This window comes from Hemicordylus capensis, chromosome 11, assembly GCF_027244095.1.
Source record: "Hemicordylus capensis ecotype Gifberg chromosome 11, rHemCap1.1.pri, whole genome shotgun sequence".
Lineage (NCBI taxonomy): Eukaryota > Metazoa > Chordata > Lepidosauria > Squamata > Cordylidae > Hemicordylus > Hemicordylus capensis.
Genome location: NC_069667.1, coordinates 16,020,170 through 16,046,851, shown reverse-complemented (window position 1 = coordinate 16,046,851; position 26,682 = coordinate 16,020,170). Strand labels below are relative to the sequence as shown.

At 46.2% G+C, this 26,682-nt stretch overlaps 3 protein-coding genes across 9 annotated transcripts in view; 1 reads left to right on the top strand and 2 right to left on the bottom strand.

Moving 5' to 3' along the window:
* Positions 1-6,604, bottom strand: part of SLC7A3 (solute carrier family 7 member 3) — a 34,908-nt gene extending 28,304 nt beyond the window's left edge. The window contains exon 1 of one of the 4 annotated variants that reach the window (XM_053273347.1): positions 6,478-6,604. The gene's annotated coding sequence lies outside the window, so the exon portion shown is untranslated. Of the gene's footprint in view, positions 1-5,617; positions 5,749-5,915; positions 6,362-6,477 lie in introns of those variants that run through there. The other 3 variants (XM_053273344.1, XM_053273346.1, XM_053273345.1) reach the window with 3 other exon arrangements.
* A 9,275-nt stretch (positions 6,605-15,879) lies between these two features.
* Positions 15,880-19,017, bottom strand: NCBP2 (nuclear cap binding protein subunit 2). Its single transcript, XM_053274292.1, has 4 exons — positions 18,847-19,017; positions 18,094-18,275; positions 17,287-17,425; positions 15,880-16,442 (listed from the first exon to the last, which is right to left on the bottom strand). The coding sequence occupies exons 1-4, from the start codon at positions 18,931-18,933 to the stop codon at positions 16,344-16,346; spliced, it is 507 nt and encodes a 168-aa protein (XP_053130267.1). The 5' UTR covers positions 18,934-19,017; the 3' UTR covers positions 15,880-16,343.
* Positions 19,018-19,464: 447 nt separating this feature from the next.
* The window catches only part of TEX11 (testis expressed 11), a 36,340-nt gene continuing 29,122 nt past the window's right edge, over positions 19,465-26,682 (top strand). For 2 of the 4 annotated variants that reach the window (XM_053274288.1, XM_053274287.1), the window contains exons 1-11: positions 19,465-19,670; positions 21,236-21,291; positions 22,713-22,834; positions 23,971-24,055; positions 24,474-24,553; positions 24,670-24,750; positions 24,838-24,957; positions 25,213-25,293; positions 25,470-25,555; positions 26,393-26,450; positions 26,562-26,657. In XM_053274288.1, the coding sequence (XP_053130263.1) occupies positions 21,279-21,291; positions 22,713-22,834; positions 23,971-24,055; positions 24,474-24,553; positions 24,670-24,750; positions 24,838-24,957; positions 25,213-25,293; positions 25,470-25,555; positions 26,393-26,450; positions 26,562-26,657 (822 nt within the window). In that variant the 5' untranslated portion in view covers positions 19,465-19,670; positions 21,236-21,278. Of the gene's footprint in view, positions 19,671-21,232; positions 21,292-22,712; positions 22,835-23,970; positions 24,056-24,473; positions 24,554-24,669; positions 24,751-24,837; positions 24,958-25,212; positions 25,294-25,469; positions 25,556-26,392; positions 26,451-26,561; positions 26,658-26,682 lie in introns of those variants that run through there. The other 2 variants (XM_053274289.1, XM_053274290.1) reach the window with 2 other exon arrangements.

Sequence of the window (26,682 nt, the reverse complement as noted above, 5' to 3'; positions counted from 1 at the left end):
AGTTGTTGAAGCAAGACGGAAAGGAAGGAAGAAGCTCCAGCAAGAGCCCAAGACATGCCAGGCCTCCTGCAGGGCTCTCTGGCCATCTCTGCCCATTATGTGTCCCAGAAGGGAGATGCAGACACGGAGAGGTGGTCTCATAACTGTGACTACTCATGCAGCCGAACTCATTAGAAAATGATGCTCACCTTCGAGGGAACAGAGACAGTGGAAAAGCACCAAGAGAAATGGCTGCTTTGAGCAGAACCCATGCCTCAAGAATGCCATCTGTTTTCCAATCACTCATCCCAGAGCCTATTCCACCCCTCCCAGTTCCTCTGTTGATCAGGGGGTGGGCGGGACATAGGCTGTCAAGCCCACCCGACCCTCTGCTCGGTGCAGGAAACCCAAAACTCTAGCACCCCCCAACAGATGGCTGTCCAGCCTCTGCTTGAAGATCTCCAGTGAGGCACAGCGCACCACCCCTGTAGGGAACTGGTCCCATTGTCAAACTGCTTTTACTATTAAGGAGTTTGGTGCCTTATGCTTGCAAAGACTCTGTGGCACAGTGGGGTTGTCCTGCCTTCTTAGTGAAGGCAGGACCCCTCCAGACAAGAAGGGGTCCCTAATGGGCAAGAAACGGCCCCCACCCAAACTCTTCCTCCCACTCGGATCTGCCCAAAGGTCAGAAAAACAACGCAAGAAGAACTGGCAGGGAAAGTCATGCTGCCTCGCCTAAGCTTCCCTCCCCGCCCCCATGACAGACTGGAGCATCACCCTGTCAATAGACATTTCCCAAGTCAGGCAGAAATGAATGGTTACACTTTAATACAGCCTCTGCTGAGAGACAGATAAGGAGCAAGAGTCATTATGCACGAATGGATGGGGGCAGAAGTCCTGGACAGTTACAAGGAACAAAAGCAGGGAAGAGCCAAGTGCATCAGCCAGTCTCTGAAGAGGAAAAGGCACCACCCTTTCCTCCACCTGTTGCAGCTCCCCTGTGTGCAAGCTGCCCGGGCCCCCACTTCCTCCGCCTCGGCCAGTGGGTGAAGGGTTTCCAAAACAGAAGAAACCCAGCATAGCTCCTGGGCGCAGTGATCCTCAAATGACAGCCTGCGGGACTCATCAGGGGGATGCAAAAGTCCTTTGGATGATTCACCAGGTTAGAGGCTCCCTGGGATTTGCGTCAACACAGGCAACAAATGAAGTGCAACGCTGGTGGGAGCAGCTGGGTCGGGTCTAGACTAATGCAATCCTGTTGGCTGATCCCATCTGGAGTAATGTTGGGAGCTGCCAGTTTAGCACAGAGCGGGGCAGCCCAGCTTCGGCCCTCTGGCTCTTTTGGGACTACAACTCTCACAGTCCCCAGCCACAATGGCCAGTAGTCTGGGATGTTGCCATACAATATCTGCAGGAGCCAGGAGGGCTGCAGTTGTGCAGCCCTGGCTTAGAGGGTGCCTATACCGCCTCCTTTCCTTTTCCATTCCTGGCACTTTGGTTTAGCCATCCAAGGAAGCAGTTCCTCTTTAGTGCTGCTTTAATTTGCTATGCATAACCTTGTTCTTTATAGAGTTTGTCTTTATTGCTGTATGCTGCCTCATGTGTTTGTTTTAAACAGAAAAGCAGCCTAGAAATATCTTAAATAAATGAAATTCTTCAACTCAGCAAGGGAAGGATTTAAGCCAGACATTTTATGGCCCCTGCAAAAATCCCTATTCAGCCTGATACCAATCTGAAACCAAGGTTAATTATGTGTAACTATTTGCACTTATCCATCCTCTGTTACCTGTGGCTGTTGTCCTCCCCAATTAATTAAAGAAATTTAGATGGTATGCTTTTTGAGCAGAACCTGCTTCTCATGCATTGATGATACTATAGACATGAATATAAAAAATCTGGAAGAAATATTCTATTCCCCCCAATCAAAACATTCCCAGAAGCAATGGGGGGGGGCTCTATTTACTCCAGCTTTGAAAATCTTCAGAGCAATCTACCCAACTCCTTGAAACCTGCAGGAGTTCATCAATAATGAGGTGCTAATGAGGTCTGCTTCTAAGCAAAAGCTGTGCCACAAGGAACATCTGAAGCCAAGCACTCCAGAAAAGATCTGAACACTCCTTGTCCCCTCAACAGGGAAGAAGGTGCAAATCGCCTATCATAGGAGTTTGCTTCCACCATAGGCATTATAAAAACCTGACAGAAACACTCAACACTCCAAGCACACACCTGGCCCCATCCAGACAGACAGGGCACAGAATCTCCAAACTCTTCTCACTGCAGCATCCCAAGGGTTGCGTTCAACTCAAGCAGGTGTTTGTGTGAAGACGGTCTCAGACTCTCCTCCTGCCACTGGGCAAGTAACCAAGCCATGTCGGCAAAACGTAGCAGGAGTGAACACGTATCAGCAGGTAAAAATCCCTAGCCTCGAGCTAAAAAGAGCCAGATGGGAAGGGAAGGGAAAGGAGACCCTGGCTTTTTTCCAGAGCTGCTGCCTAATTAATGTCCGGTGCTTAACTGCAGAGTTATTCTAGGGAGAGCAGAAACCGAGAGACGAGCCATAAAGCACCAGGAAGCAGCTCCACTGAACTCCAGTTCTCCCTCTCAGTCTATTTGTGCCCACGGAATGCTGCCAGCTGCTTCTCCTTACCTCCGGCGCTCCCCACCACAACCCTACTTCTGCAAGCAAGGCACAACACACACACACACACACACGGAAGCAACCCCTGACTGTAAACCCAAGCTGAGGATCCGATCCGTGGGCTGGGGTTGTGATTCTTCCCCTTCTCTAATCTCAAAGACCCAGGAGCCGGAGGTGCTGCTATAGGTAACAATAGCAGGCAAGCGGGCGGGATGGGATGCTGAAACTTGCACTGCAGGCTCCCTTTCAAGCTGCTGCAGCTCCCCCACTGCGCCACTCCCTGCGCTGGAGACTCCCGTTGGTACATCCTGTTCCTAGTTTAGATAGACTTGGAAAGTCACAACCGTGGAGGCACTTTTTTCACCATGACCAAGGGTGACCAAGCGGCACTGCCATGGACCAGGGGCAAGTCGTGTCTGCGAATGGATTTGGGGAGCCAGAAACCTTGCACGCAAAGGCCTTGCTGTTGGTCCGGGATCTTGACCAGGGCAGCCCTGCTCAATCAGGCCAAAACGGTCCACATTTAAGCCAGGGTCCTCTTCCCGATGTGGCTCACTAGATGCTTCTGGAAAAGCGTGAGCTGGGCTTAAAGGCAAAAGCCCTCTCCTCAAATAAGAGGAAGAGGTCGGAGCCTCTTACCTTCCTACCCGCCAACATAACATCTCGCCTGCTCTGCAAGTCAGTGTCTCTGAAAAGCAATTTCTGAACTAGAAGTACTTGAATTTTGAAGAGCAAAGCTCTGAAGAGGCCAGAGTAGATTCCTCTGCTGGGACACTGAAGCATTTCTGGCCAGACTGGCTGATCAACTGATGTGGTCAGAATTGCCAAGCAGTGCCAAGGGCTGCTCTGGGCACTGCTCATTTTTGTTCTCTCTGTTGTTTAGAAACTGCACATGAGCATTGTATAATATTCCCCCCTTAGGGGATGGGGCCACTCTGGGAAGGGCACCTGCATGTTTGTGTGCAGAGGGGTCCAATGGGTCCTGGCTTCTCCATGCCTGCAACCCTGGAGAAGCCGCTGCTGCCAGTCTGTATAGACAATACTGAGCTAGATGGACCTATGTTCTGACTCAATATATGGCCGCTTCCTATGTTCCTAAGAGAAGCTAGACAAAGAAAAACAGAGAATAGGACACAAAAGCCCTATTCACACATTATGTCTATGCACAATCTGCACAAAGTGTACACACATGCAAGTTATTAATTGTTAATTGGTTTTAATGGTGTTTTAATGTAAACCGCCCTGAGCCTTTTGGAAGGGCAGTATAAAAATTTTAATAATAATAAAATAAATTCACACATTATGTTCAGCTCATGCACCGTAGTGCACTTTATACCTGCACCCTGCATCTGAAAGTCCTCTACGTAGGTTCGGTTTTTAAATTAACACATGTACAATTTTCAGGCTAAATCTTTGGCTCAGCTGCTTCTTGGAGCTCAATTGGACCTTATTCAAATCGTGCCCCCTTAGAAGTTATTCAAACTAAATTTCTAAGTGTGGTCTTCCAAGTATCCAAAGGTAAGTATCTAATTCTGCCCTTAGGCTGGAGGCGGGGGCAAACAAGGCCCCCGCACTCTAGAGTCCAGAGTGTGGAGGGCAATATTTAAATACTGGTTAAGACACAATTTTCATCCAAGTGGGTTGCTTGTCCAGCTTTGGAGGACCAGTCCCACTTAAAGTGGTTGTTAAAGCTGAAGGGAAAACTTATGATGCTTGGCACCCCCCTCTGATCTCTTAATTGCTAAGCGACACGAACAAGCTATTAGAATATTAGAGCAGTGTATTTTAGACATCAAAATGCAGAAAGAGAAAAGTAAACTCCCCACTTGCATTAAGAATTGGTGAGTAACCCCTTCTCTATCCCCAGCAAGTTATCTTTCCAACTTGACATGCCAACACATCGGCATGTGTTTTTACCCTGAGAGAGCTTTTACCTGGCCTATCTCAATGTTTTTCCATCATTCGGCATGGCTGGAGGACAGATATAAAAAGATCCCTCATCATCTGTGCAGGTGCCCCTGGCCCTGAGATTCAGGAGATGCAGCACATATTTTATTTCACTGTGTTTTCTATAGCAACCCCCACAGTAAATTGATTTTACCCGCCCCTTTTATCAGGTTTACCGGGAAGATCCTTAGAATTTTATGGACAGATCTTTTTGCTGATAAGAGTGCTTCTGTTACTTTCTGCGTTGCTAAATTCTGCATTATTGCGTATAAAATCCGTCAAGGCGCCCTCAATTGTTTAGGCAAAGATGTTTACATTATTACGTAAACTGTTTATCTAAATGTGATTAGTTTGATAGATCGACTGTACTGACTGTATGCTCGCTATGAACTGTAATGGTTATGAACCATTTCTGGTCAAGCACCATAATGAAAATCTGTCTAACACATGTGCAAATCACTCATACAAACATGTGCACGTGTACAGGACATATATGTATGCACATATAAAGCAACATCTGGACAGGGTTAGAAAAGGAGACGTTTCAGTGGTTTACAGTCTCAGGATTTACAGCTGGTTATTATTGACATGATAATGAAAGATGATTAGCTAGCAAGAGGATGTCTGCTAACATTCAGTTCTTGCGTCATTCTCGAAACCTTCACAAGTCTTGTGGCACCTTTAAAGACTATGAGTCCTTTTGACAACTGCCACAAGTACAAAGGTCTACTTCAGGACTGCACAACTCCAGCCCTCCAACAACTGCTGGACTACTCCCCCCCCCCATAGTCCCAGGCTACTGGCCACTGTGGCTAGGGAGGACAGGAGTCGTAGTCCATAAGACACAGGTTGTAGCTGTGCCACCCTGATTTGTGTGAACCGACCTCTTATGAGGCAGGGGTCCTCGATTTTGGGTCCCCAGATGTGGTTGGGCGACAACCCCCATCATCGCTAGCCACAATGACGGAAGGTGATGGGAGTTGTAGTCCAAAGGAGACTTAAGGTTAGGAGCCCCCATCCTGGGGCAACAGGCACACAGCTGGCGGTGCTTACCTGCTCCCCTTCCACGTGCCTATGGCGAGGAAGAGAGGTGCACAGCAGCAAGGACGTTATTCAGAAGCAGAGGCATACCTGAGGAGAGGGGGCCCACTCGCCCCTCTCCCTGGTGGCCCCCGGAGGGAAATAATGAAGAAAATAAGGGAGGATGGAGCTGGGGTGGGGGCGCTGGTTCTTTGAACTCATCCGTCCAATTCTAGCTACACCCCCGCACAGAAGCCACAGCAGGAGCGCAACGGCCGCCCAGCCGGAACGAGGTTTCCAACCGGAGGCGGCTCTCGCCAGACTCCCCTACCTGGGCGGGCAGGTCTCGCTTTCCGCGCTGGGAACCTGCAGCGTGGAGCTCCCGCCGGAGAACTACTTCTTCGTCTTGTGGTTGAAAAGCGGCACGTTTGTTAAAATATTACTAGAAGTTGGCGGCGGCAGAATCGGGCCACAAGCGTGCCCCTGAGCCTAGAGAGCGCGCGCTTCTCTAGCCTCCCAAGTCTCAGCCGCCCGCACCCGTGCGGCGAAGGGTGAAAGAGGATGAAGCCCCCGGGAGTTACGGGGCAGATCACCCACCAGCCTCCCTCCACGGCAGGGGAAGCGCCACCTGTGGAGTCTGCCCGGAGGCACGCAGCAGCCGCTGAAAGCGCTGCGAGCGGCGGGGAAAGGGAAGGGGGAAAGCAGCGCCTCCGCCGGGGCTGACGCAACGGAGAGCTCCGCTTGCGGGAGGGGGAAACCCGTTGGGCAGCGCGGGCGGGCATGCGGCCCCCGGCCCCCGCGACCAACCGGCGGCCCCCGCCCCGCTCCCCTCCGTGGCCACCGATGCCCAGCCCGCCCCCGAGGGCTCCGTCCGGGTCCCGCACAAATCTCACCCCCAGCCAGAGCAGACTCGCCGCTGCCTGCAGTTCGCCAGCAGCAAAAGCCGAAAAGGAGCTGGGAGCCCGGCGGGGAGGGGCTGGAGGAGAGGGAGGGGCGGGGGCGGGGCGCAGGCTGCTCGGCCCGAGGGAGGGGGAGGGGGCTCCTCCTCCTCCCGCTGTGCGCTGCGTGGGTGTCGGGGGGAATTCCCGCAGATGCAACTTTTCCTTCCCCATGTGCAGAACAAGTTGCCCCCACCCGCCCGAAGGTCTCCCTTCTGTGAATGGCATAAGAGCCCTAGCTGGCCGCTTTCCTTTCCACCCGGCCACCCTAAGGCCTGCTGGTAGCGCAGACCAAAGCAGGCCCACCCCCCTGCTTCTGACAGTGGCCGACCAAAGAACAGACCCAGGTCTTTGGGAAGACCTGCAAGCAGGACTCGAAAAGGCAGCCGTTATCCGCTATTTGTCTCCGGCAGCCGCACCCGGTATTCAGAGGTAGGCTGTCTCTGAACAGGGAGGCTCTAGCGAGTCTTCCCCCTATTAGACCGCTGCGAACTGGACAAGGAGACACCTTTGGTGGTCCCCTTACATTTAACTGGGGGAGAGCAAATGGCCCAATAATTCACCCCCAGCACAGCATCCCTCCAGCATCTGTTGCAGGCGCCTGCCTCTGTGTTTCCTTTTTAGACTATGAGCCCTTTGAGAACAAAGAACTAAGCTCTCTCCCTATTGTTATTTATTTTTAACCCACTTTGAGAACCTTTCTGTTGGAAAGTGATATATCCTAAACTATTATTATTAGGAGGTGCACCTAGGTAATTTTGGAGCCTGGACCTAAAGGCCTTTGGAGGCTGCCTCCTCCCCTGCAAATTAAGCATCATCATTCTCGGCCAGGCAATCACACCACCCAGGACAGATTAAAGAGGATTTGGGGACTCCCCCTGCTCCCACCAGGGGCTGTGGAGGCCCTGGACTTTGGCCCAGAAGTCCAGAGGTAAGAGTGTCTCTGATTATTATTACCCACACCCCTGCCTGATATTCAGCCATAGTGAATTAACTGCCCCTTCCACTTTTGAGGGTGGGGGGACATGGAGCCCTCTTCCTAAGATGTCCCCCTGGATGCTGGGTTACAGGTGACCACGGGAGAGCTATTGTGCCCAGTGCTAGTGCCTAAAAGCCATCCACCAGCCCATTATCAGGAGACTCGTACAGGGAGCTGCCTAGGCCAGGGGTTCCCAACATGTGGTATTCCAGATGTTGATGAACTACAACTCCCATAATCCTCAGCAACAATAAGTTGTAGCAGGGGGGGTGGGAGTTGTTCATCTGGAGTAACATACATTGAGAACCCCTGGCCTAGACAAAGGGTCTTTAAACTTGGGTTCCCCAGATATTGTTGGACACAACATCTGGGGACTCAACCCCCGTTTTACTGGCTGTCCATGGTATCTTCAAAAGTCTTCTTCAGCACCAAAGTTCAAAAGCATCAATACTTTTTCTGTCTTGCTTCTTCAAAGTCCAGCTTTCGCATTACAACCCTACCAATATAAGAACAGCCCTGCTGCATCAGGCCCAAGGCCCATCTAGTCCAGCATCCTGTTTCACGCAGTGGCCCACCAGATGCTGCTGGAAGCCTACAGAGAGGAGCTGAGGGCATGCCCTTTCTCCTGCTGTTAGTCCACTGCAACGGTCAGAGGCATCCTTTAGCCAAGTGCTTTTTGCCAAGTGCTAGTCTGCGACATATTTATTGACTACTGGATCCTTTACTGTTGATGATAGATCCTAAAAGGCAGAAGCTATCCACCACATCAATGTCTTCATTCTGAGGCTGGTTGCTGTACCCGTTGTCATTAGTTTAGTCTTCTTAACATTTAGTCGTAGTCCCACTTTTTCACTGTGCTCTTTGACTTTCATTACTAGAGCTTGCAGATCATCTGCATTCTCAGCTATCAGAGTGGTGTCATCAGCGTAACACAGGTTATTGATGTTTCATCCTCCAACTTTAAAACCACGCTCATTTTCCAATGCAGCTTCTCTCAGTATATGTTCAGCATATAAATTGAATAAAGAAGGAGAAAGTATACAGCCTTGTCTTACTCCTTTGCTGATCTGGAACCAGTCTGTTTCACCATGTTCCGTCTGGACTGTGGCTTCTTAAAGCACATATTGACTACTTTTTGGTATTCTTTGGCTTTCTCAATTATCCAGCGTGCATCAGCAATGATGTCTCTTGTTCCTCGGCCTTTTCTGAAACCAGCTTGAACATCCAGCATTTCCCTTTCCACGTAGGGCTCTAATCTGTGTTGGATTATCTTCTTGAGCATTATTTTGCTAGCATGTGAAATTAAGGATATTGTATGATGGCTTGCGCAATCTGTTCAGTCTCCTTTCTTTAGTATGGGTATGTAGACTGACCTCTTCCAATCTGTTGGCCACTGTGTCGTTCTTCAACTTTGCTGGCATAGTTTGGTTAGAGCCTTGACTGATTCTTCTTCTGTTGCCTGCCATATTTCTGTAGCTATTCCATCAGTTCCTGTAGCCTTCCGACTTGGTAATGACTAGAGTGCTGATCCAACTTCATCTTCCCGTACTAGAGGTTCTTGCAAGTAGGGAATATCTTCTAGGGTATCGGATGTTGACATCTCTGCTGTACAGATTTTTAGTATACTCCTTCCATCTCTGATTTTTTCAGAATCAGTTACTATCTGTCCTTTGGCATCCCTTAACATAAAAATTCGAGGTTGGAACCTCCCTCTGAGTTCAAAGATCTTTGGGAAAACTTCCCTTGTTTTTCCATGTCTATTTCCATCCTCAAGGTCTTTACAGATGTCACTGTAGTACTGCTCCATATCTCTTCTAACAGCCTTCTGAAATTCCCTATTAAGTTCCTTCCTGAGGTCTTTATCTTTCTTGACTTTGGCTTCTCTCCTCCTCTTCGCAATTTCCACGTCTGTTCTGACATCCATTTTGCTTTCTTCTGTTCCTTGGTCTTTGGCAGTCTCTTTTCACATTCCTCCTTAACAACTTCTTTGATTTCTTTCCACAGTTCCTCTGGTTCCCTATCAATGAGGTTTGGAATAGTTCCTGATGTTCTCCTTTCCAGCTTGCCCCACCACATGAAGCATTATACAGGCGTCCAGTTGTCTGGGGTGGGCTTGCCCAGGTATCTCCTCCCCTAAACTGCTGCCCTACAGGTTGGAATCTAAAAGGGACTTCAGGGAACATCTTTTCTTTATTAGTGGGTGCATCGATCCTCATTCAACTTTCCCTAGTGCCATCCATTATACATGTTCTGGCAAATGCTGAGTAATTCAGATATGCTACCGAAGCAACCCAGGAGAGAGGATTCAGAGCATAGTGCTGCCAAATATTTTTGATGCTTCTGCTTCCTTAATAGCAATTCATTTCTAATTAACTTTCCTACTTTTAAAAATCAAAATATTATTGAAACAACTATTCATTTATTTTGACTGGGTATCACTGGTAATTGACATTATAGTCAGTTAAAAGCATGTGTTATGTTAGAGGACAAGTGAGCTTTGCCTTCCCAATACATGTAAACCAGTTTTGAATAAAATCACTAAATTTGTTTTCCTTCTTGTAATTATATATAGTTTGTTAAACTAGACATTGTGTGTATTTGCATATCTTATTTCCTCATTCGGAAACTGTTCTCACCTTCTGATATTGAACACATCAAATTATCACAGTTACAGTCATCTATGATACTCTCCCCATAAGAGATCAGTGTGTTCTTTGTGTAGGAGAGTCTAGGGTTCTCAAACTTGGGTTCCCAAATGTGGCTGAATTACAACTCCCATCATCCCCTGTCACAGTGACCTTGCCAATGTGGCTGGAGATGATGGGAGTTGTAGCCTAAAAACATCTGAGGACTCAAGTGAGAACCCCTAGTGAAAGTCAACAACAAAAAGTTTAATCATGTTTAAAGTGACTAAAGAGTCACTTTAGTGATTTTCTCCATATTCGCTACAATATTTTTTTAGCGATATCGCTATTAATTTCCCATATCATTTAATCTCCATTCAAGGAAAAACTTTGCCGAGTGATTTCTGCATTTCTGCTGCAGCTATCCCAGGCCTGCTCAACTTAGGCCCCCCCCCAGCTGTTTTTTGGACCACAACTCCCATAATCCCCAGCCACAGTGGCCAATAGCCAGGGATTATGGGAGTTGCAGGCCAACATCTGCAGGAGGACTGAAGAGATGAGCTTGTGCGTTTGGAGCACCTTCTGTAGAACAGAGGAAACTGCCTTATTCGGAATCAAACCATTGGTCCATCTAGTTCTTTGGTCCATGATCGACACTGACTGGCAGCAGTGATGTTTCAGGCAGGGGCTTTCCCTGCCCTACCTGGAGATGCTGCAGGGGACTGAATCTGGGAGTTGTTGTGCATGCAAAACGGATGCTCTGTCAAAGCCCCCGTGTCTGCATCTAGTTCAAAGAAATCCCCATGGAGGCAGCAGCACTTCCTCTTTCCCAGCCAGCAACTGCTGGCTCACAGCTCCTTATGTGCTTCGCCAAAGCTCACTTCTCGGCAAACGCACGCACGAAGGAAAGCCCTGTGTGTGCCAGACTCTGCTGCCAGTCGCAAACCACATTACCCAGCATGCTCTGCTCTACCCGAGGCAAGCCCCCACCTGCTGTCATCAGCTGCTTTCTTCAGCTCTGCCGTCAAGCTCCTGTCGCTACCTGCATCATGTTTTTATTTCAGAAGCAAATGAGATGCTCAAAGCAGGATGGTCTTGGGTGGGGTTCTTGGGATGCTGGAGAGATCACAAGACTGTAAAGAAGACAGCCACCCTCAAGACTGTCTGGGAAAGCACCGGAGTGGAGACAAGAGCAGGTCAAGGCTAGCTACATTCTTGTCCCAGGGCAGGCCTGAGACATTTTGCCACTCGCAGCCAAAAGATAACGAAACATTTGCTACCTTCCAGTGGCAGCCAAAGTCTGATGCCCTCAGACTGGTCTTATCTGCCTTCTCGGGGCCAGAGCCCTTGCACTAGGTGCAGCTCACAGCACACAAGAAGCATGAATGTGAGATCTGGACTACCATACAAGGCAGGCCAAGGAGAAGCCTCTTACTTAAGGGCATGTTTTAAAGCAAATATTTGAGTGTCTGAAGAGCTTGGGCCTTAGCAAGGAAAAAGGATAGGGACATATGCCCACCAGCTTATCCCTGGGTTGGCCCATCCAGCCCTCGACTGTCTACCTTGCACGGCAGCCACTCCTCAAGTTCTCAGGAGGCCAGGAAGGGCCATTCTCATCAACAACGGCCTGCAAGAATGCAACCGCCTTGAGCCATTTTTGGAAGGGCGGTATAGAAGTCAAATAAATAAATAATAAATAAATAAATATTTATATGCCGCTTTTCAACAAGAAAAAGGAAGTTTACTTAGATAAAAATAAATAAATGGCTCCCTGTCCCCAAAGGGCTCACGGGCTAAAAGGAAACATAAGAGAGACACCTTCAACAGCCACTGGAGGGATGCTGTGCTGGGGATGGATAGAGCCAGTTGCTCTCCCCTTGCTCAATAAGGAGAATCACTACATTAAAAAGGTGCCCTTTGGCTCAGTTAGCCTGCTGCCTGGCCCTCTTAACTGGAGATCCCAACCTGGGACCCCCTGCATGTTCTGTGACACTCAAGGCACCCCTTTACTTTGAGGGTTGCTCATTTCCCATGCCACGGACAAGCCCTGCAAGAATGCAGAATAAAAGCATACTATGGTCCTGCAGACACTTAAAACCAGAGTGTGGTTTCCTCGCCACAGTGTAACTACACAGTCTGCTCCACACAACTGAGGATCAGAAGGCAGATCTAGGTCAGGGCCGATGTGCTTCTTAGCAACCATGAGCCTCAGTGCTCAGCTTTTTAGTTGTTCACTATTTATTTATTTCAAGAAAACGTTAACCACCCATAATGATAAATTGGCTGCCTGGCAAGTGTGTAGCTATTTAACTCTTATCCACACTTGCAAAAAAAGAACTCCCATCCTCAGATCATCTGTCACCAGCCTCCGTTTGGTGGTGTGCATTGTCCTCGGTAGGCTGAATGCATAGGGCAGGAATAGGCTTAAATATTTGGTGCTCTTTGCCTTTCCAAGAGGCAGTCTACGACACCAGGAAAGATCCCACCCTTCTGGGAAGCAGAAGTGCTGGCCCCGAGTACCGTAGGAGCTGAACCTGTGAGACGGAATTTGGCTTGGAGCCTTTGGGGCCTTGCCAAAACTCACCTGCCTGGGGTAAGGGGGTGAATTCTTCCCTAAGTGAAGGCAGGGAATGCGGGTTGAGATTAGCGTGGCTGGGAGACCATGGAGAAGATACATTGGGTTGATATTTGAGGGGCAGGGCATTGCTGGGAGGAACCAGAGAACAGTGGCCTCTGGGGTAAGAATTGATTTGGCTCTGGCTTTCATGTCATCAATATTGCTTACTTTTTAAAAAAAATTGCAACAGGAACCAACTTCAGGGAAAGGTGAGACACAATACAAGAGCTCATAGCAATTTTACAAAGTGGAAATTAATAGCCTCTCTCATCTCCTCCTGCCCTCAGATCTCTGTGCGAAGAGGAGTTCCCTTCTTAGGAGTTTAGGTTTTCAAATTGCCAAGGGAAGCACCCGGAGTGCTTTGTCTTGATTTTAAATTCCTATCAGGAAAAAGCTGTTGCAAGACCTTGGAAAGGTCAAATCAGGATTCAAAGTATAGCCTTTTAGTGCCTCCTGCTGGCAACGTCTGATTCTGTCTCACTTCTATCAGTTGCTAGCTCTGCATTTCTTTGGCAAAAGAGCTCATTCAAAAATAAAAGCTGTATTTTTCTGAGCCATAAAATAAAAAATAAAATCACAGGGAACATAGGAAGGTGTCATATACTGAGTCAGACCATTGGTACATCTAGCTCAGTATTATCTACACGGACTGGCAGCGGCTTCTCCAAGGTTGCAGGCAAGAATCTCTCTCAGCCAAAGAGTGTGTGGTAGCCAAAAGAGTCTGGCAGGGAGTAAGCAAGCTGTTAGAGTGGCCTGATTTGGAAAAACAGACTTGGGAAGAACTAACCTCGGGTTTGAGCGATAGAACCTCCTTTCGAGGTCCCAGAAAGAAACCTTCAAGGAAACGGGACGGAACAGGTGCCCTCATACTAGGGAATTGGAACGTTCCCCTTCTCGTAATCAGGTTAGTAAACCTGCATGTCATTTATGCAATGCTCCTGCATAGGAATAGGGAGGGAAGACGCGACCAAGAGGTTCACGCAGATGAGACAGTAAATCGCTTCTGGAAAAGTTTGTATGGTTATGTGCAAAAAGACAAGAGTATCTCTTCTAAACAGCAATGGGACAAATTGTGGAAATGGACATTGGACGTAAACCCCCCCCCCCCCCGATTACCTGATGTGCCTTGAAATCCCCCACCCCCGAGTTACAGTACTACCTGCATATACTTCATAACCTTGTGAGTTTCCAAATCCTTGTGTGTAAATCTTTGTAGATATATCATGTACAAACAACCACTTTGTATATAATTGTGCTTTGGCAACGTATTGTATGCTTTGGTAGTTTGTTGGTTCAATAAAAAAATCTTGTCCTATAAAAAAAAATCTTGTCCTATAAAAAAAAATCTTGTCCTATCTTGGAGATGCTGCCAGGGAGGGAACTTGGAACCTTCTGCTCTTCCCAGAGTGGCTCCATCCCTAAGGGGAATATCTTCAATATTTCTAAGGTAATATCTACCCAAGGGGAAATCACAATAACCTGCAGCAGTTAACCAAGAAACATACTGAGATGCTCGTCATCACTGGGGCTGCCCTGCAGACTAGGAAAGAAACAAGATGGGCGGCTCAAACTCTGGAATTCCCTGCTAGTGGCCAGCTCTGCTTTTAAACCCAGGGAGATAACTTGGCTTCAACATCCTCGTAAGAATGTAAGTCTTGTGGCAGTTTCACTCACACCTTGCAGCGTGGCTGCTGTCTCACGTTGGGATTCCAAGAAGCTAGTCCTGGGCTTCTAGGGTACCCCTCATTTCTCCTCTCTTGCCCACAGTTCTGCACTAGGGCTGGCTTTCAGAACATCCTTAACCTGCCCACGCTGGCTTCCCAAAACTAGACTGTAGGATGTCAGTCCCTCCTCTCAATCGCTCAGACCTTATGGTGATTAACCAAGTTATGGTTCACAGGATATAAATATATGTGAACCTTTGACTTTCCTGCCAACTGAAGATAAAGCACTTCACATGACAAAGTGGACTCTGGTCCATGGGCACTCTTGCTGCAATCAATCTGTTAGCTTTAAGGTGCCACAAGACTCTTAGTTGCATTTGCTGGAAGACTAGCATATCCCTCTGGAATGTGGCTTTAGGAGAGCTGCTTTTGTTTGCTGGGAATGGGCTTCCTAATCTTTTCCTCTGCCATTAAACTCTGTATGGTAGGGAGGGCCAGGGTGGCTGAGCCAGGACTTGGGATTTCCCCTCAGGCCAACAGGGCCACATTTGCAGCCAGTGGGTGCTGGAGCTGAGCTGGGGAAATTACTGCATTACCTTTCTAGAACCTGTTCTCGCCCGAGAGAGCACTACAGCATGTTTCACATCGGTCAGTCTACAGTATACCTCCCCCACAATTGCTGCCTTCTCAACTCCACAAAGAATATCACAGTTTGTTGTGCTTAAGTTTATTGTGAGCTACTCAGAACCTCTGGGATTGGGTACCTATAAACCCAGATAAAAATGCAGCTGCCTAGACTGCAAACCCTGTGTGCACAGGGGCATAAGTGTGATGCAGGATAAATAATATAGTCATTCCTAATTGGGACAGGGCCAAGCTTTTGTTGCTTGTTCTAGTCAGAGCCTCCCCACCATCCAGTAAGAAGGAATGATTAAGAGCTTCACTTCTACCAGGCAGGAAATTAATACTGGGTCCCAGACAGTGTTCCCTCTAACAGAAAATCCCAGATATTGATTACAACTCCCAGCATCCTCAGGTAAAGCCCACTGCAGCTAGGGATTCTGGGAGCTGTAGTCAACATCTGGGATTCCCTCTTACCAGGAACACTGGTGCCAGACACACAGCTCTCCCCTAGTGGCAGTACCTGCAACTTCCTTCCATAGACTAGGCTGAAGATTACCAGGACAGTACCTGTCACTGCAGAGATACATCTACCAGGTAACAATTGAGCTCTACAAACAAAAGGCAGGAAACGCAGAATCCTGCCCTTTAGGTGGGAGAGATTCCCAGATATCCAAAACAAAAAGGTCTCATCCCCAGTTTAATAGTTTTTCTCAGTCCAAGGAACACATTCAAATGGGAAGGTGCAGTCCACAGACCAAAGAAGTCACTTTTTGGAGCTCCAAAGTGCAGAGAGCTATTGGTCACCTCCTACCCTCTCTCCTGCCATGTTACTACAGACCACAGCCAATGTTACAGGATTCACAGTTTATTTAGTTCTCTTTTATTTAAAAAAAGAAAGAAAATACCACCAGCAGCCACCAATAAGTCAGGATTCTAGTTATGACTCAGGAAAAGCAAAACAGACCAAATAAGCACCCAGACTTCACAGGCCATGTTCTTCTCTCCCACCCTACCCCAGCTGGAACAAGCAAGCACCTGGGGTCCTTGGATACAGCAGAAGAGGCATGGAAGTCACAGAAGGTCCCACCTGAGTTAGCCAGAATGGAGTGGAGGGCAAGGGGAGAGGGGTCACCATAAGAGAAGGGGCCTAAGGCTGCAGGTTGCCCAGAACTCTGTCACCATGCTCCTGTGCATCCATCCAGGGATGCCTCTGCTCTCTTGGAGGACAAGTACACACAACAGGCCAAAGAGAATCCTGCCCACCTTGTCTCCTCCTTTCCCCAACCCACCCATCCCCTCAATCCAAAAAGCTTTTAATAGATAACAGTCTGTTGATTCGTCTTCTGCATCTGAATAATCTTGCCAAAGCCACCTCTGCCCACATCATAGTCTGTCCGATATTCGTCTCGTACCTAGGGAGGGAAACAGATGGAGATAAATAATTTGCATGACCTTAAAACAGTTGTGCATATGAAGGTAACATTCAGGCTTGTCTACTGCAATGTGCTCTATGATGGGCTGCCTTTGTACATAGTTCAGAGACTGCAAATGGTGCAGAATGCGGCAGCCAGGTTGGTCTCCAGGGCCACCCGTAGAGACCATATTATTGCTATTTTAGAAGAAATACACTGGCTGCCTATTAGTTTCTGAGCAAAACACAAAGTGCTGGTTATTGACTATAAAGCCCTGAGCAGCTTGGGCCCAGGGTATTTAAAAGAGCACCTTCTTCTTCATGAACCCCACCACCTCTTAAGATCATCGGCAGAGGTCTGGTTGCCACCAGCTAGTGTGGTGGTGTCCCAAAACCGGATCTTCTCTAGGGTTGCCCCGAGGCCCTGAAACACACTCCCAAATGAAATCAGAATTTCCCCATCTCTGATTGTTTTAAAACTTTTGAAAACACACCTGTTTTATCAGGTGTTTAGTTTAAAGTTTTATTTGTGGTAATTTTAATCTGTTTATACGATTTTCAGGTTTTGGTTTGATTAGGTTGTAAACCACCCTGAGATTTTATATAGTATATAAAAAGCAACAAACAAACAAACATTTTTGTGGCTTCCACATTAAAAAACAAACAAACACAAATAGCCTTGCAATGCTTCCAGAGAAGTACTACAGTGGCTCTGAACAGTTTCCATATAGATGTGGCAGAGGCAACTTTATGCCTTTGCTATCTACATAGGCCCCAGTTTCTCAATAAATCAAAGGCAAAAGCCTCCACTTCACCCCAGATCTGTACAACCAAGCACTCCCTACCTGGCCACCTGTCCTTCCACGGCCAAACTGGCGCCCTTCCTTGAACCCTGCATCCCAGTCTGTTCGGATGATGCGGTCATCCAGCCGGGTGCCATTGATGAACCGCATAGAATGCTCAGCTTCCGCTCTTGTGTAGTATCTGGAATATCACTTTAAGGAAAAGTCATAGGACTATTTGAGGAGGATAATGCTAACTGGCCAGGGGAAAGGGAACTGCAGAGCCGAATGTCAGATCGCCACACTCGCCTCCAGGAAAATGCAATTAGCAGGTAACATCCTATCCAGAGAACAGGATCACACTATTCTATTAGCTGGTAGGCTAAAGAATCTGTACAGGCTGCAAGCTCTGTTGGGGGGCCCATAGCTTAGCAGCAGAGCACCTGCTTTGAAGGCAGAAGGCCCCAGGTTCAGTCCTGGGCATCTCCAGTTAAAGGGGGCTTCCCCAGCCCTGCTATTCTGGAGACAGGCTATCAGTACCAGCCTAGATGGAGCAGTAATCTGACTCAGTAGAGAAAGCAGCTTCCTATGTTCATATAAGGTATTCAGTTTTCTGAAGAATGACATAAGTGCAATGAACAGATGCAAGCTAAGCTTAAATAAATAAGCACCCCACATCTACCCCACACACATACACAATTAGAGTAGTAACATGGTACAGATTTGCCTTCTTCTCAACCTATTGGTAGCATCCTTGCAGGTAGCTTTTAATATAGATTTTTATACAATCATTCACTCTACTCCCTCCTCACTTGCAATCAGCCCAGTAATGCAGCCACAGCCACAGCCACAACCAGAGGTCAAGGATACTCCACAAAGCAAAAGCCACAGGGGGTTTTCTTCACCTTGTCCAACCCCATGACAATGCGCTTGACATCCCCACACTTGGAGAAAAGCTCATGGATTTGCTCCTCTGTGGTGTAGAAGGACAGGTTGCCCACATAAAGCGTGCAGGAGTTCTTCAGAGCTTTCTCCTGCAGATAGCGGCTCCCCTGGGAAAGAGGCAGAGAAGTGGAGAAAGAAAAGGAATTAGTGCCCCATGCCCATCCAGACATTCTTGTTTACACCAGTTAGCACCAACAGGTGTGAGGCACCAACACCATACAAAAAGTCAGCCATTTTGAGTGTGCTTAAGACTGGAAAAGTAACGTTTACAGAAGTAAAAGTAAGCGGTCTGCACTCAAAAGATTAAAGGCCAAACTAGAAGAGGAGGAAGACGTCTAAGATTGGCAGCTAAGGCCACGAAGCAGGTGCCAGCAGAAGTCTGGACCCTAAAGTTTGTTCCTAGGAAATGGGCATGAAAAGTAGAAGACCTCTGAGCATGCCCAAAGGGTCTCTTCTTCTCCCCCGCTCGCCGATCCCGGGAAAACCTATCTGGCGGGTTTAAAGAGAGAGCAACAAAAGTGCCTCTGAGCACAGGCAGTGCGCCTTTCTTCACACCTAGAAAATGGGCATAAAAGGTCGAGGGTCTCTGAGGACATGCAGAGCGCCTTTCTTTCCCGACTGCAGGGTAAGCAAAATAAAGAGTGGCTCAGAGCATGTGCAAAGCAACCCCGCTCCTACTTTGAAGTGCTGGTCCCGGTAGTGGCTAATCTCGCAGTACGAGTCGCTGCTGAGACCGCTCAACGTCGTGCTCAGAATCCCCGACATCTTGGGCAGTCAGCGATGACGTCTTTCTCCCGGCAAACGTTTTAGAAGCCTCTAACGCAGTCCGGAAGAACAGATTGGTAGTAGCTCCTGCCATTCATACTAAGCCCACCCCAGACGCCCGACGGCTTCAACTAACAGGATTCGTCACGTCCAAAACAGCCAATCAGCGAGCCCACGTTGGGGCAGACTTGTCATGCCGCAGAGGGTGTCGGGGATTGTAGTTTTCCCAACCTGCCTCTCGTGGCTTGAAGAAAACACAGAGATGCGAAATTACCAGAGTAACTACTGGAAGCCATTTCTTTGGTCTCCCTGAGACGGAAATGAGAGCTGCCCGTCGAAATCAAGGGAGGAATCCCGCTCTTTAGAATAGCTGTGAATGAACAGGAGCATGTCCGAACGAAATGCGGCTCTAAGCCGGGAATTATTCGTGCTTCTCCTGTAGAGAATTAGGATAGTCCACCATCCCCGGAAGTGTGTGACACTCTAGTAATTTTTAATCTCGAGCTGAAATGAACGGCTTCCCCGCTTGCCTAGCACGCGACAAGGAAAGTGGGCGGGGCGAGAAGGCAACCTGGTCTCTTTCCTCAGCGTTGCTCAGGCAGCCAGAGAGCTCGAGGGATTTCATTCGAAGCGGATTCTTCACTGGCGGCTGCTGACATTGACTTTATTTTATCTTTCGAAACTTCTACTGTGCCCACCTTCTTAAAAAGAGCAAAAAGGGTGGCTGGGAGCCTAAGGCAGGTTAAATGAAATCCAAAACATGAGGGAAACGTATCTTATTCATTTAAATACTTATTAACACATACACATATCCCAGCTGCTTAGCAGAAACCACATTTTAAAACTTGAAAAACAGTTGGCTCAAACCAAGCAAAAAGAACCCCACAGCAGGTTAAATTGGTGTCTAAAATATGAGCAAAACTAATTACTTCAAATACATAAAATTTCCACCTGGCCACTTCACCATAAAAACGAAAAAAGAACCTGAAGGCAGGTTAAATGGCATTTAAAGCTGAGGAAAGAGCAATTTTATAAAATAATTACTAAAAATCTAATTAACATTAAAAGGAAAAGTCTTAAGCAACAAGATAAAATAATGTAAATCAGCTAACCCTATAGGCCTGGCAATGGGACAGGAACGTCTCTACCAATTTCCTAAAATTTCCAAAAGGACAAGCCTGTCAAGCCTCCCACCACGGCCGTAGCTAGGGGAGATTTTAGGGATGAGGACTCTTCAGGAACATCTGAACTCTGGCAACTCTCATTTTTTACTATATTTATTATTATTTCTTGTTTACACAGTCAGACAGGTGTTATTGACTAGTTTGTTTTATCCAGGACATCGAGTCCTGGCCCAATAAAATTGTTGTTTTTATCAGTGTTGTTGTTTTTATTATAGATATCATCACAAAAATATAGGCTGTTCCCAGTAAAGTTGTTTTTTTGTAGTTGGCTGATGGTGATTTCTGTGGCCCCTATGGTGTTGAGGTGCTCTTCAAGTGGTTTTGGAATTGCACCTAGGGCTCCAATTACTACAGGGATTATTTTGGTCTTCTGCCACAGCCTTTCAATTTCAATTTGTAGATCGCTGGATTATTATTATTTACACAGTCAGAGACAGGGTGTTATTGACTGGTTTGTTTTATTCAGACATCGAGTCCTTCCCAAGGACCTGGGATGGCTGAATTTTATTATCAATGTTGTTGCTGTTATGGTTTTGGAATAGCACCGAGGGTGCCAATTACCACTGGGATTATTTTGGTCTTGAATTATTATTTATTATTATTATTTTATTATTATCCTGCTTTTCAACATAAAAGTGATCAAAGCAATTTACAAATAATAAATTACATATTGTCCTGTTCTTGGTGTGGTCATGGAATACTCACAAACATTCCAGTTAACAAAGCTGTCAGAATGTTTCCAGACCAGCTTCTCTGAGAGAAGAGAAAGTAGCCTCTTTGGTGGGATTAAAACCTCATAAAGGCCCTTAGGAAGTTAGAGGGCTAGGAAGGGGTTCCAGGAAGTAGCGAAGCTAAGAGGCAGGGAGCCCAGATGCAAAGGTTCTGAATGCAGAGTAGGCAATAGACTGAAAAACAAGAACCTATGGGAAAGAAGGCTTGAGGGAAAAGGCAAAGGAGACAGGGAACACAGGCAAATTTCACATATTTCACATCCAGTCATGTTAGGTGATGGGTGTCAATGAAATACAGCAGAGAGAGATAACTGAGAAGTATAAGATGGTTCCACACGTGAAATATGAACATTAAACATTCTCTCTCTCTCTCTCTCTCTCGTAAAGGACATTCTTCAGCATTGCGGAAATTGAGAAAAAAAATCTCATCATGGAAATAAAAGGTACATATAATCCAGGCCTGCAACCCAGGGCAAGATCCGACCCATGGGGCCTTTTTTTTTTTTTTTTTTTTTTTGCTGGCCCCTAGCTAGGAACATCCTGCAGCAACAGCAGGAGCCATGAAGAGCTCTCAGCTTGCCCTGCTGATGAGCAGCAGCGACTCAATGCGATCGTTTGCTTGAGACCAGATGAGATGCATGCGGCCGTGATAGACTGATGAGTGAGTGAGCCAGTTGCTGCTGCTTCAACAGCAGTGATAGATGGAGTGGACTATTTAATGTAATAATTCACTGAAGCTTTACCTCAGCCCCCACACATCAAGTCATGGTTGGTTCCGGCCCTCTGGGGCATATGAGTTGTGCACCCTGATATAATCTATGCATTACCATCAGTATCTTCCGTCCCAGCCAGATTAATACTTAACGTTCTGGGCACCCTCCACTGTATCCCTGTGTTGGTCTTCTTTCCTAACTCCTGCTCATTTCAATAAGGTGTGTCCAGAAGATGTTCTCAATGGATAATGTCCAAGATCTTGCATCTGTAAGGAACATTGCCCTGCATCAGTGCCAGTCTCACTCTTACGTGATTATTCTTTAGTTTAATTACTAAGTTTCACTCAGGGGTGTAGCTATAATTGAGCGAAAGGGTTCAAAGAACCCAGGCCCCCCAGCTCCACCCCTCTCTATTTTCTTCATTATCTCCCTCACTTTGAGGGGCTGCTAGAGAGAGGGGTGAACACGAGCTCCCACTCCCCTAGCTACACCCCCGGTTTCACGGATACTATTTAAAAGCAAATTTGTGCATAAATACACATAGCTACCGTGATCAAATTTATTTCTCCTGTTTACCCCTGTCTCCTCCATTTCCTTCCCCTTCTTCTTTTGTCTCTCTTGTGTTGTTTTCTACATTGTAACCCCTTTGGGGCAGTGACTTGCCCTCTCTTGTAAAGGACCTGGGTGGTATTATAGGTGGTATTATGTTAAACAACAACAATATGGTACTTCTAAGATATTATTCAGCTGATAGAATGACATGGAGAAAATGAGAGTCAGCTGGCATTTTTGAAAATAATGTGCTGCCTTCAGGGTTGCAACTGAAGGCAAGGGCTAGGCTGTAGGAGCTTGCCCCTTCAGGATATTCCAGCCCCCACCCCTGCATTTTCAGTTTTCATTAAAAAATAAATGAGTAAGCTTTTAGCCCTTTTTCTTGTGGATATAAGGGAAAGTGTATAGGCAAGATTCTACCCTTTTGCTCACTCAGAAGTAATATAATGATATAACTAACATATATAACTAACACATCAGGCTACTTGCATTTATGTTCTACAGTGATCTTTTCCCCCTTTAGATTCCCTCCTCACAAATGTGACTGACTGACTTGAACTTTATATTGGTTGGTACTGCTACTCTTGGTTTTGTTTCAGAGCTAATTCAGGAACTGATGAAAAGAGAGACCTTATCCGATGTTTCAGAGATCATTGAGAAACTATTCAGTGAGATAGAAAATATAAATAAAGAAAGTGTGGATGAAAGTCAAAAAGCCCAGGTAGAGATGGAGAACATGTTTCCAATGATAAGTCAGGCTGGGACCAAGAGGTTATTTCTTATCCTCTTATCCAAGAGGTTTGGATAACTTCATGGAGGAGAGGTCTATCATCGGCTACTAATTAGAGGGCTAAAGGCAACCTCCAGCCTCAGAGGCAGGATGCAGGGAAATAACAGCAGGAGATTGGGCATGCCCTCAACTCCTGCCTGTGGCTTCCAGCGGCATCTGGTGGGCCACTGTGCAAAACAGGATGCTAGACTAGATGGGCCTTGGGCCTGATCCAGCAGGGCTGTTCTTATGTTCTTATGACTTCAGGGAAATGACCTGCCCAAACATTGGAATGGAAAACTTGTGTTTGGATATAGGAGTTTGTGCTTTATCTGTTTAAAACATTTAGTACTCTGTCCTTTAGTTTAACACCCAGGGAAGCTTGCAATCTATATTTTAAACAAAATATATTATTAAAATAATCAAGGTAGGTGGGGAAAACCCCATTGTTGGCATTAATACAGATCTAAGATACACCGTTAAAGGCCTGTGTAGATGAAAAGTTCCTTGCCTAGTGCTGGAGGGATGCAAGATTTTACCCATCCTGAGGTCAGCATTCCATAAATGGTGTGCCTTGAGTGACAAGTCATTTTCTCCAGTTGCCACCCCCTGAAACTCAGAAGGTTTGGGACCCTTGTTTATGGAGGTTGAGAGTGGTCTAAATGGTCATTCAAGGTTATTCCATCCTGCCTTATAATCCATATTGTATAAAGTGCTTGAGGGTAGAATGTGTATGATGTTAGTGGCTGATAAACATCCTGACCTGATGCAGTTTCCTATGTTCATGTGACAGTAACAATAATCCACAGTGATAATCCAAAGGAAGACCATATGGTCTGTTTCTTATTCATTCACATCATCGTCCCGAATTCTTGAATAGAGTGGGCTACCGTAATATGTAGGTGTTACATTGCAATATCATAACACCTACAGGCTCCCATTTCTCCTTTTTCCATTTTCCTGGAGGGAAAGGTTTTCTATGATCTTATTAAATCAACATACTGTGCAGTTCCAGTAACTATGTGGTTACCCTAATCAACATTTTAAATGACTTATATGACCTTTTAGGGGCTTTTCTTTTCCGGTAGGTTGAAGAAAGTGCGGTCAGCTTATGGAACTGGACTGTGGCAAGAAAAATAGGCCCTGTTATTAGTGATGTGCAAAGAATTAAATGTAAGTTCTTTTGCATTCTCTGCCATAAACCAGGGTTAGTTTGTTTTGACTGAAAAGGGAAAGATGTTCCCTGTTCTGTTGTTCTGACATTTGCCTAACCTATCATGGATGTGCATACCTCTTGCAAAAAGGATAAAGTTCCTAAACTGGTTGAAGGATTCAGTGCATTTTCACTTAGGAGTGATGCTGGAGAATGGCCTGAATTAAGGTGATCCGTTCTCGTGAGAGGGACATGTGTCAGCTGCAAGTGAATACACTGACCTCCTTCATGCTCAGCACTTACTCAGTGCTGTTGAAATTGATGGACATGTTTGTGTTTACTCTGTTTCATGAATTCTTGTTCTCATAACCTCCAACTTAGGCTGGGAACTAGAGATAAACAGTTGATGCTGAGGGTGTGCACATTGTCTTCTTACAGTGCGCCATGTTTCCTGCAGACTGATGATGATTTGTGAAGTCAGTGATCCACCTGAGGAGATAGTGCGGAGGCAAATTCTGGTAATTGCAACTAAAATGTGTGCAAGTGTACAAGATTTAGACTAGCTGTTATGAATGTACTTTGAATCTGTTATCCTTGGAAGGATTTCATCTCAGCTGATGTTTTCATGCTTCAGATGGCCATGAAGACTGGAAAAGGGTGGGTAGATGTTGGAAAATTCACCTTTGCTGATGAACTACTTGCAATAGCCATGAATGTAAGTTTGTGAGGTCTTCTGCAAGTATCTTGTAAGTATGAGAGGTGGTAAGTAATTTTTTAGAATATTATATGCTTCGTTTTGCAGAATCTGGAGAAGCTGTATGCCCAGTTAACCAAGAGGAGCATCAGTGAGGCTGATCTTCATTTACACAAAGCCGATGTAGAGAAGGAGGTGTTCAAAGTCCTCTCTTATCAGGCTGAAACTGTATGTTGATTCAAAATAAATGACAGTAATAATGTTATAACAATCTATTGAGCGTTGCTCATATTCCTGTTATTAAAAAGATGTTATTCCTACAGCTCACTGTCTCTCAAATGTTTCACATATAAAACCTGACATTATAATTTTGCGAGCATGCTTTTCATACATATCTAGTTTGCTAGAATTTTAAAATGTTAATTTAAAATTGCCCTGTGTGACAACCAAGCAGTTTATCAGCACATTCTGTTGCTTTCTCAGGCAGTTGCTCAAGGGGATTTTCAGAAAGCAATCACATGTGTGCAGCGCTGCAAAGACATCCTGATGAGACTGCCAAAGGAGGTTAGCATCCATGCAGTTGACTTAATAATAGTTTCAAATGCATCTTTACTCTGCTCCATTGCTGGGGTACATCACTGAATAGTATTAAACATGCTGTCTTTCTGCATCCATTCCTAATTTTTGTTTTACAGGGTAGTACAATACCATATCATTTAATTACTCGTATTTAATTGCAGGCTTGTTATCTGTCCCTCCTATGCTATAACTTTGGTGTGGAAATGTATAAACTGAAGATATATGAGCAGAGCTCCTTCTGGCTCAGGTAATGTCATGAAGGAAACAACACGATTAATAGACATTTTATTTTGTTCTTGGTTGGTTTCAGATAGCAACCCCAGTCATCTCAGATATGCAAGAGCCTATAGTTCAGAACAAGCATTGGTCTGAAGTACATAATTTGGCACCATCTAGTGGCTTAAAATTCCTTCTAATTCAAGGAGGACTAGTCCAGTTTTAGTTTTTTCACAGGTGACATTAAAATGGATTTGGAACAGGGGATAGGGAGCGGGAAACCGCTGTGTGAATGATTTGGTGCAGGGAACCAATAGGCATAAGTAGGGCTTTTCTCCTTGGTATTTCTTCACTCAAAATGTCCCCGCCCAAAACTCCTTTTGTCTTTTAAAAAAAGCCACCACTGGGATTTAGTTGCGTACATCCATGTGTACTATTTAATCATGCCAAGGGGTCCCTTAAACTGAGAGCTCAAGAGCTCCATCACACATTTCTTTCTGGGACAGAGAGGGGCAAACCATCCCATCCTGTCCAAAAATGTTCTTGCATTACACATTTGATTTTAAACAGCCACCAGATGCTGGCCTGCAATTCCCATAATCCCTGGCTATTGGCCACTGTGGCTGGAGATTATGGGAGTTGTAGTTCAAAAACAGCTGGGGGGCATCTAAGTTGAGCAGGCCTAATGTATACAGTAAACATAGCAAAACTGGGACTGTGGAGGAACATTTAGTGTGTTTATTCTTATACAGAACAATGGCCTTTTAAAACAAAGCCTTAGAAGAGCAGGGACTTTACTTGCTCAGCTGGATCTTCTCCATCCCATGAATGGTCAGCTAGTTTTCTGATGAGTTTCCTTCCTCAACAGCCTGAGCTTTGAAATTGGGAAGATGGACAAGAAATATTCACCTGGACAAGAAATGCAGGTGAGAAAGCTTTGCAGTTGATTATAGCCCCACTTTCCTCCAGAGCTAGAACTGGCTCATTTACATCAGCCTTTTGAGTGTTATTAAATATTAGTATCTTTTCATTTGTAGGCAAAAATACTGCGGCTATTAGCTACTGTCTATTTGAAGTGGGACTACAAGCAGTATCAAGACAAAGCTCTCAGTGCTGTCACCAGGGCTAATGCGGTAATGCAGCTTATATGGTTTGCAA

Coding starts and splice junctions, on each gene's coding strand:
- NCBP2 (XM_053274292.1), bottom strand. CDS start 18,933: ATGTCGGGGATTCTGAGCACGACGTTGAGCGGTCTCAGCAGCGACTCG. Junction 18,276..18,846: donor ACCGGGACCAGCACTTCAAA/GTAGGAGCGGGG, acceptor CCTCTTTCCCAG/GGGAGCCGCTATCTGCAGGA. Junction 16,443..17,286: donor GTGGAAGGACAGGTGGCCAG/GTAGGGAGTGCT, acceptor TTCCCTCCCTAG/GTACGAGACGAATATCGGAC.